General features: G+C 33.4%; 1 protein-coding gene across 5 annotated transcripts in view; it reads left to right on the forward strand.

Annotated features, from left to right (window-relative positions):
• Nucleotides 1-11,235, forward strand: part of LOC116852580 (modular serine protease-like) — a 356,146-nt gene that overhangs the window by 223,631 nt on the left and 121,280 nt on the right. For all 5 annotated transcript variants that reach the window (XM_032833084.1, XM_032833085.1, XM_032833086.1 and 2 more), the window contains one exon: nt 3,517-3,956. In XM_032833084.1, coding sequence (XP_032688975.1) covers nt 3,517-3,956 — 440 coding nt within the window. The remainder of the gene's footprint in view (nt 1-3,516; nt 3,957-11,235) is intronic.

Raw genomic sequence — 11,235 nt, forward strand, 5'->3', positions numbered from 1 at the left:
TCTCTCTCTCTCTCTCTCTCTCTCTCGTTTGCTTTCTATACATCTGTGTGTGTATAAGCGTCGTATGTGTGTCATAAACATAATAGAGGGTGTAAAAGAATTAGAGCGACAAACTTTGAGGGGAAATGGAGGACATAAAAACAAACATATTTTGTTAATAATGTTTTTCTTTACGACGCTTCGTTTTAATATTACAGGGTACAGGAATTTTATGATTTTAATAAAAAACAAACATATAAGTGGAAAAATTAAATTTATTTCAATTACACATATATATTTTAATCTTCAAAAAACAATGAACAAAAGAACGGAATAGAAATACGCAATTGATTAGCTCAATTTATAATAAATGTTTAAAAATTCCTCCATTTGCTTCAACACAAAGATAACATCGTCGAAATTCGGGTTAACGATTCTGTGTCTGTTTCAATGCCTCATCGATAAGAGTTGTGAAAGTAAATACAAAATATGAAGCACGCTTCATTAATAAACAGTATTGAAATAGTCATCTTTGTGTTGAAGCAAATGAAAGAATTTTTGAACATTTATTATAAATTGAGCTAATCAATTGCGCATTTTTGTTCCGTTCTTGTGTTCATTGTTTATTGAAGATTAAAATATATATTATTGTAATTAAAATAAATTTAATTTCTCCACTTATATGTTTGTTTTTTATTAAAATCATAAAATTTCTATTTTGTACCCTGTAGTATTAAAACAAAGCGTCGTAGAGAAAAACATTATTAACAAAATATGTTTGTTTTTATGTTCTCTATTTTCCCTTAAAGTTTGTCGGTCTAATTTTTTACACCCTGTATATTTAAACCGAGCGTTTGCCTTTATTTAAAGAATGGGGGTAGAAACTCACGTAAAAAAGGAAGGCACTTCCTTGGAGATGGTGCGTTCTCTCTCACTCACACATGTGCAATCACATATCATGCGCGAATGAGAGAGAACGCACCATTTCCAAGACCATATATGTAATACTACTATATTGCTAATGGATCGAGAAAGTGAGCGCAAACATTACGGTGCAGACATATATCAATCTCTCACTTCCACAAATCGTGTACTTCTACGCAAATGCGCATGCATACGTTCCGTGTAAACATCATAACCTGACCAGTTGACAGTGTGTAACGAGCGTAATAGTAAAAATCTTGTGTCTATGTTATTTGTTCGAAATATTTTAAAACAATGACAAGATAAAAAATAACTAAAAAATTTGATCTTGTTATTTATGTGGAAGAAAGGCCACACGAACTGAAAAGATATCTTTACATAAGTAAATATATTGTAAAATATGAGCTAAAGTATGTGATTACTCACAATAGTTAATAACAAAGTAAATTATTTTTTTTAGATTTGCGAATAAGCAACACCTACATAAAAATGAATCATAGCCTATGGTTTGCAGGAAGCAAATAACGTTTCCCATTTATATATTTGCTCTATTTATTTCAGATATACAAAATATAGATAACTTATTTTATTCTATCATCAATGAACGCGTATCTTTTGTGTTCAATAAAAATTCTTCTCATACTTTTATATTAATTTAGTATTACTCTTTACCCTCTCTTTCATTATTTTAATATTATATAGCATTTAATATATTTTGTGCTTATATTTCATACTTTATACATATACAGGGTCTGCCACTTAAATCCAAACAAATTTGAATTTGATATTATCGCTATATTAGAATGCAGCAGTAGATGCCAGATGGCATAAAGGTAGGTGGGTAAGGCGTTAATAACCTCAAAATGGCCGAATTGTTCAGGTCGACATCGGAATATAACCGAAGAGTGGCGGTTATTGAAGGTGTCTGCGTCGGAAGGACACCAAGTGAAATAATCAAGTTCTTTGGATACCCCAGGTCGACAGTGTATGACATTGTCCAGAGGTATGCCGCTTCGAAGGAGTCCGAGGTAGACTCTTGTACTCCGGCGAGGAAAATACACGTAAGGGAGAAGGGGACATGGACTCTGGAACTCACTTCGAAAAGCAGAAGGTTCCATTTCAAAAGATCCAGGGACTTCACTCGCAAAATTAGCGACCGTCTTGGAAGTGAGCGACACCACCGTTCGTCGGATCATTCAAGAGCCCTTCAGATACAAGTTCTACGTCCTCAAGGTCCGACAGATGCTCTCCGAGGACGCTAAGGTCAAGAGACTTACCCGCTGCAACTTGCACATGTGTTCACTGAAGCACACAGCTGCTGGCCGCATTAGGTTTTTCTTTGACGAGAAGATCTCTCATTGTGGATGCCAAGATGAACCAGAAGATTGGCTCGCCCACGACCCCGAGAACGTCTCCGTAGTGGCCAGTACCAAGTTCCTGGCCAAGTGTCCACGTCTTAAGCGTCGTCTCGAGTGAGGGCGACGTCATGCCATCGCATTTCTTCAAGAAGGGGAAAATGGTCACGAAGGAAGTTTATGTGAAGATCCTGAGAGCTACAGTGAAATTCTTGGATAGAGGATATGGCTGCAAGAAGGCCGTATATCTTCCAACAAGATGGCGCACTCATATGAGTCACTTAGTGCAGAACTGGCTCTCGAACAATGTCGAGATGTTTTGGTCGAAGGATTTTTGGCCTCTTAATAGCCCCGACCTGAACCCTCTCGACTACTACGTGTGGGGCGTAGTCGAGAGGGTTACTAACAAAGCCAGACATTCCAACGTGACCTCCCTCCAAGCCGTTATTGAAGCGGCATTCACGAAAATGGACCGGGCGCAATTTCAGAGGGCGTGTTCGCATTTTCGGAACAGGATCGAGGCGGTGATCGAGGCGCAGGGCGGTTACATTGAGTGAAAAAACTCAGAAAAGATCCCTTAACTTAACTATAAAATAATCTCTTTGTACTTTTACATATTTTCTGTAATAAACGACTTTTTCGAGAAAAAAATTTTCATGTCTGGATTTAAGTGGCAGCCTCTGTATTTTATAAACAGTAAAATATTTTCAATAATAATATTTTGTACTTATGTTCAATATTTTTAACGAATAAATAAATATATTTGTTATTAAACAAAGCTTTTTAATTTAGCCTCTTCTATGTATGCTAGCGCATGCATATAACGTTCGAAGTACATAATTACCTATCACATTGTCTGTCTCGCTTTCTCGGTGCCTTTGCCGCTTATAGAAAAGGTCTGTGAATAGCAATATAATAGTATTACATATATGTTCATATACTATTTTCTATATTACTATATATAATTAAATGTAAAATTATGTTCAATTTACAAAACATTTTTGTTAATAACCTTTTAACAAATAATAAGCGACGGCTAAAACCTTTTAGAGGTTACTCAAGAAAGTGATTTGTATAATATATCTTAAGGAGAAAGTGATTGGAGCTGACTCCCCTATATCATATAATTAGCCAAATTTTTTATTAACTCTTTCAATTTTTTATAAAAAATATTCTAACTTTTATTTATTGAATTTTATAAATTAAATTTTCATTAGGGGATACAAAAAACGTCATATAACTATCAATTTGTTCACAGTTGTCCACCAACAGCTTTCCGTTGCGCTTATGGAGCTTGTATTGACGGTGATCAATTTTGTAATGGAATAATCGAGTGTGTTGATGGATCCGACGAGAATTCAAACTTGTGTGGTGGAACAAAATGGCCGTCATCGTTCCCGCCAATGACGACATCAACGACAAGATCAACATTAGTACAAACTTCGCTTCCTCCTGTAACACCCACAACACTTGGCATAACAAGATTTTGTAAAACACCTTTGCAGCCACCAAATGGTCATTGGAAATTACATCGATCGCAATGCCAAGATGATCAGGATTGTGATATTCCAGAAGGAATGGAATTGCAATTAGGATCTCATCTCGTCTACTCTTGTAATCTAGGCTATAAAATAAGAGGTTCTGCTGATGTGAGTTGTAGTCTTGAAGGAAAATGGCTCAACATACCAGTTTGTATAGGTATTAAAATAATTTATTTTTTGGAATACACACACACACACAGGTTGTTCCAGAACAATCTACAAAGCTGTCGTGAGAACGTAGAGCGGATCAAGATAAACATAAAAGTCCTATACCGTTTTGCGACATTCGTAATAATATCATAATAATTGAGAAATTAATTGCGAAAGGTTAAGAAAAAGCATGTGCTGAATGGACCGCTCGAGTCACAGCGCGGCACAGTAATACGAGGGCTGCTCCGTAAGTTTTGCGCCTAGTAAGGAAAACACGGTAATTTGTCATTAAAAATGGCTTTATTGTTTTTCAAAGTATTCTCCATGATGATCAATACACTTCTGCATTCGCTCAAACCATTTATTATAGCATCCATGCCACTCCGAAAGTGGTACCTCCAAAATATGTGTTTTAAACGCATCAACCGCTTCTTCTGGCGTCGAAAATCGTTGACCACGCAGTTTATTCTTGATTTTCGGGAACAAAAAGAAGTCATTGAGTGCCAAATCAGTACGGTGGATGATCCATTAATTCGATGTTTTCACGGGTCAAATAGGCGTTTGTTTGAGCCGATGTGTGAGAGCTCGCATTGTCATGGTGAAGAATGATTCGTCGTCTTGAGTTGTTTTTCCTTATTTGGCCGAAGACTTCTGGCAAACAAATGGTTGTGTACCATTCAGAATTGACCGTTCTATGTTTCTCTAAGGATACTGTTGCCACATGATCAGTTTTTCCGAAAAAACAGGCGACCATTCGTTTCGAAGTGCTTCGAGCGTGAACAACTTTTGTTGGGTTAGGTTCACTTTGAAAGACCCACAGAGTCGACTGCTGTTTAGTTTCCGACTCATATGCATAGATCCATGACTCGTCACCTGTGTAGAGGTTATATACGGCATTTGACGCACCTCGATCGAATTTCTTAAGCATTTTTTTGCACCAATTTACACGATTCTTTTTTTGAGCAATTGTCAAATTATGCGGGATCTAACGTGAACAAATTTTTTTTACGGCCAAATGTTCATGCAATATCGTTTGTATGCAATTCATACCAACGTCCAGGGATGCCTGAATCTCACGGTATGTCACATGTCGATCTTGCATTATCAATTCACGCACAGCATCGATGTTTTCTGGCACAGCAGCTGATTTTGGACGACCTTCGCGAGGTTCGTCGGTGAGCGAACTACGACCACAATTGAATTCATTAAACCAGCGACAAATAGTGGCCTTGTGTGGTGCTTTATTGCTAAAAGTGGAAGCAAGTTGATCGATGTACTCTTGTCTCGATAATCCACGTCGAAAGTCGTAAAAAAATCATCGCACGAAAGTGTTCTCGTGTTAATTCCATTTTTTCGCTGAGACACAATTTTCAAGTCACTGTAAACAATACAAGTAGCTTCCGTACGACAAAACGTTTCGAGTAAAAAAATCTTCCAAACTATCAAACTTTTTGATGGGAAGGTTAGATTTTACCTAGCAACGCCAGTGTTGTCAAGTCGCAAAACTTACGGAGCAGCCCTCGTATAACGCGCGGATGTCGATTGGAAGATAACGCACTACTGTCTATACTTATACTGCTGCGTTCCTATATCTCGCCTCGACATGGTGCGGTAAGACGCAGAAGCGGAGCGGTAGATTCGTAAATTGTTCTGGGACATCCTGTATTTTCATATAAAAGTACTTAATGTAAATTTTGAAGAGCACAGTGCACACAGTGATGTACTAAAGTTTTAAGCCAGATTATTTTTTTAAGGTACATTATAAGATATTAAATTGCTTAAAAAATTAATTATGTAAAATAGTTAACATAATAATTATACAAATAACAGTGCAGTTAAAAATTGTTTTAAATTACATATTTTCTATTTATTTAGTAATAATAGTAATATTTATCTATGTTCAAAAATACCGAGTCGTAATCTTGCACGGGCGCGAGACACGTTGGAGCGAATAAGTATCTCAATTTCATAAAAAATTGGAGGTTAAAAGATTCTATAATTTGGTAGACGATAAACTGTTTGAATTATTAAAAATCTTCCAGTTAAAAAATCGTTACTATTTCTTCAGATAATCTATAATCATAATATACGCGTTTATAAAAACGAATTTGTCTGCTCCAGAATATCTAGTAACTCTCGATCTAATATAAATGTTAAGGCATTCATGACGCCGTTTACGTCACGAATTTAAAGACAGAGTGTAAGGTTAGTTTGCGGGCGAGAAGGTTGAAATCATGGTAAATTGACTTTCAGCTATCTTGTTCAACGTCATTAGAAGATACTGTCAGATATTATCTGCCTAACTCGTGATTATATTATATGTCGAACTCGTTAGGTAAAAAAAAGAATAATAAAAAAATATATATTTTATAACATATTTATTATCTTTTAAACAAAATCAATTTATTATAAAAATATACATTACTTATTACTATATCACTTTTTGTTGCAATATAAAAAATATGGGTAAAAATATGCAGGATAACGGGCCACCCTCCGATTTTAATAATCTTCGGATATATTATACAGTTGATCATCCCGAATAATATTCAAGAAGTTTTAACCGTCGCTCGTTGTTTATTAAAAAGTTATTAATAAAGAAAATGTAATGAATATAATATAATTTTCTGATACTATATATATTGATATTGTAGTTTCGTATTGTCATATTGTTCGATAAGTAAAAGTATTGTTTTGTTTACATTTCTTACCGAAATGAAATAAGCTATTGTTGACATTAAACCTATGAAACGTATTTGTAAGGAATGATAAGCCAGTATACGACAGTCTTTCGTATAGTTACGAAATATGGTCGTAGAGAGAATTATTTTAATCATTATTTAGCAGAATTTGTTTTCAAGGAAACATTTAATTTTGATGAACGATTAGATGCTTTCTTTGATGTAATGTCTATTATGTACTCCATATCTAAAAATATAATTTAATTTACGCATTTTATTGCATTTATAAATTCAATCATTATATATACATAGAAATATAGTTATTAAAGAAAGAAGTTTTATAAATTGAACGTAAAAAATACAAACAGTATATATTTAAATATACTAAACAATACATGTATATGCGCTCACACACACCCACACACACACACACACACACACACACACACACACACACACACACACACACACACACACACACACACACACACACAACATACACACTGTTCGCCAATAAGCGCGCTCGCCCGCCCGACAGGGCGGGCTCGCGATGCGTGCATATGTATATACATGTATATGTATAATAGGACATATGCACCCACCGCGAGCACGCTCTACCGGGCGAGCGAGCGCACTTGCAGGCGAGCAGTGTGTGTGTGTGTGTGTAGCAGGCACCTTCCTAGCGTACAAATTCGATGGTTTTGTATATACGGTGTCCAAAAATTACATTCATTTTATGCAACTTCTTTTGTTAATAACTTTTTAATGAACAACGAGCGACGGCTAAAACCTTCAAAAGGTCACTTAGGCGGGTGACCTCTACAACATATGTCAAGATCAAGGTCATCGGAGGTGGATCTATACTGTATAATTATATATATTTCTATGTTATTGCATTTTCTTGCATTTTCTTGAAGTACTAAAAAGTTAATTAAAAAATTCTGAAAAAATTCTCAGAACTCTATATGTAAAAAATAAACAATATTTATCTCTTACTATTTTTCGGTAAAGTTGATAGAATTCGAATAAGAAATTATTGAAACCAAATTTGTAGATATTAATTTTGTAGATATTTCCGTAAATATCTTAGAAAATAGAGATCGTATAAAAAATATCTTCAAACAAAAATTGTTTGTATCTTCACGCAGGATAAAATTCCGTAATAAAAAAATATATGTTTCCATTTAAAAAACAAAGTTGAGCTTGACCTGACTTGGCAAAGACGTGGCGACGCCACGCAAGGTCAAACCAATGGTACCTTCTTATGTTCTACATCGAACCATATAACTTTTGTCTGAAATATTTATCCGTATTTTCCATATTTTTCGAGATCTTTGTCTAAGGCATGTAAAATAGGACACTCTGTATACAGAGTGTCCCGCATAAGGCATGCCAAAAGAAAAATATAAGTAGGACAGATAAAACTGAACAAAAATTGTAGAGGTCATTTTTCAAACAACCACGTAAAATTTCGAGATATTAATAAAAATAGTTGGACAAATTAGAGCGCGCGACGCGACGGGCGGGACATACGGCTCGCCGCGGCCGGCGAAGAAAATGGACGCTTGCTCGCGGACTTATAGGCTCAAATGTGGGGACTACGTCTTAGATCTGACACTGCGTGATAGATCCACGAGCAATCGTTTCTTTTCCTCGCTGGCCGCGGCGAACTGTATTTCCCGCTTGCCGCGTCGCGCACTTTGATTAGCGCATCTATTTTATTTAATAATTCGAAATTTTACGTCGTTGTTTAAAGAAAAAGACCGATTCCATTACTTATCCCGACCTATTCTAACTATATATTAGCTCTGGTATGGTGCGAGTCAGACATCTTATATACATATTATGTACATATTATTTTGTCTCACAAGGAACCTTCGGCAACGTAAAAATTCAAAAAAATCTGAAAACTTTGCTTAATTATTGACTAGTAGGCCTTAATAACGAAACGATTTTTCTTGTGCTAAAACACGATTTTAGGGATGAAAACAATCCCCTATAAAAAATCGGTTTTTACTTTTCGAAGCGAATATAATTGAAAAGAAAAGAAATATGAAAAAATGTTTAAACAAAAATTTTATGGCTGCAAATGTACTTTATAATGGCGTATCTGGATTTTTTTTTAATGATAATATTTTTCAAAACACCCCCACCACTCATTGTTTTTTTTAACACTTTAAAAAAAATGTTCAAATTTTATTAAAGCTTATGTTACGCCAAATTCAACCACGTATGATAAAGTTATGTTGTGGGAAGTATTTCTTGAGAAATAAAATAAAGACACGTTACCTATACTAATCTTATTCCCTCACTATTTCATGACGACTTATCTCTTTTTTCTTTTTTTCGTAAGATCTCGTAACACGATAACGAAAATGAAAACATATTACGCGTATATACACACACACATATGTTTAATCATATTATTTTTATATCGCGTGAACTTTTTGTTCAATTATTTTTCGTTCAATTTTTTTTACTTTAATATCAGTCTGTTATTTGATCTTTGATTTAAACATCATGCCATAATATTTATCAAAATGTTATCTTCCTTTTAGTATAAAAACCGTACGTTTCTGCACTTCATTCATAGACTGATGTTATTTGAACAATTATTAAAATTAAATGAAATTTATTTTGATTTTGAGTTTCTAATTTAAATATTATATATAAAATAAATTGAAGAGGTGACTTTAATTAACTGCTCACAGAAGAAAATATTTTTGTGCTAGTGACAACATAACAAATTGCATTAAAATGCGAAACATAAATATAGCAAATGTTATAAATTTATTAATCGCAACGTTTAATATTGCAAATTTTGCTGTCTCATCTGTTAATCACTATGAAGTTGAACTTCATGATGCCATTTCCGATTTAATAAAAAATACCGTAAATGATAATGTTGCGATTGAATACAACTGAGAACTTGATTTTGACGATTCAACGGAACCGCACGATATTCAATTTATAAACGTGTATGATATTGATGTTGAAAAAGATAATTATGAAGATGAAATTCATATTGTAGATAATAAAGGTGAAAATATAAATTTAAATTACAAAAGAAAAGCAGTTGAATTTTGGAACAGTGGAAAAAAGGACGTTTATCTATTACCGCTGTACAGAATCGGTTTAGAAAGGTAAAATTTATAATTCTAACATATAAGAAAAGTAATACGAGCTGATCGAGCAGATAGATGTGCGTTGTATAAATAGTAGATAATAAACAACAATAAAAATAGAAAGATGTTTAATTGTTAGACTTACAGAGTTACATTACTTTACTATTGTTTATTTACTATTGTTACATCGCATAGTCTTTTTATTTTTGAATTTTCTAATTGTAAATATCAAACTTCTTTTTTTTTTAGGTAAAATCTATTTTGCAATTACACAGATGGGAAGAAAATGTAGTAGATGGGAAGGAAAAATCGGTGCAGGATCAATTTATAATGTAGATAAAAGTGATTTTAATTTAGAAATACATTCTGGCAGAATATTAACTAATGCAAGAGTAAAAAAACTTGAATCTATTATTCAATCTTTATCTTCTATAAGTCCTAGCTATACCATTATGCCCATTATATCTGCAGATGGACATCTTCTTTCACTTCTGTATATAGTACTAAAAGAATCTAGCGGACAATTTGGGCCACGCGTAAAAGACATCCTTTTCAAACCTGTTAATATTCACATTGCGGTTTCAAAATCCGGAAAACTTACAAGTCAACATTTCAAAACTAGTTTGAAGAAGTCTATTTACGAAATACTGGAGAAAAAAGTATATTGCAGCTTGACTCATGGACAGAACATTGTCCGGAACAATTAAAAGAATTTATACCAGCAGATAAACAACAAGTAAATATTTTAACAATACCAAAAGAAAAACAATTGCTTTTGTACAACCTTTAGACGTTTTTGGTTTTAGAATTTGGAAACATTTTGTTCGATGTTTCTCTGATAATATTTTACATAATTGTGACATAAATTTACATAATAATCTAATAAAATTACAAAGTTTAACACATAATCATCTTTCTTCTTCAAGATTTCAAAATCTATTTAAATATAATTGGTACAAAAGTGGATATTTATCAACAATTAAAAGTTTGATAGATAAATGTTTGTTATTTTAAAGAAGAAAAACATATACCAAGATGTAATATTTGTGGTAAAATGGCTTTTATACGTTTGCATGGTGCAAAGAATATTTTTGTTTTGAACATTTCTTCGAACAATATCATTATTGTAACAATTATATACAAAGGAATAAATAATATTTCAATAATTAATTTAATTTAATTTTAAAATTAATTTAATTTTTGATGTAAAAATTTTATAAAACGTTTAAACATTTTTCAAATATTATTAGGACCTTAACTTAGTTTCCGCCCGCAAATGTTAGATGGCAATGCAAACAGTTCTAGTAGTCATTACTAACGAAACAGGTAGTTTGTGATTAATTTCGACATTTCTCGATAACATTCAGTCAGCATACACAATTATTTTCCTAAACAACAATTTCTTTTGCTTTGTGAAAAATGGAACGCGATAAAGTGTTTTTTCGACATGTGCTTTTGCACTATTTTGATTTGAAAAAAA

This window comes from Odontomachus brunneus, unplaced genomic scaffold, assembly GCF_010583005.1.
Source record: "Odontomachus brunneus isolate Ranch 3 - 2012 unplaced genomic scaffold, Obru_v1 Obru_scaffold_236, whole genome shotgun sequence".
NCBI classification, from domain to species: Eukaryota; Metazoa; Arthropoda; class Insecta; order Hymenoptera; family Formicidae; genus Odontomachus; species Odontomachus brunneus.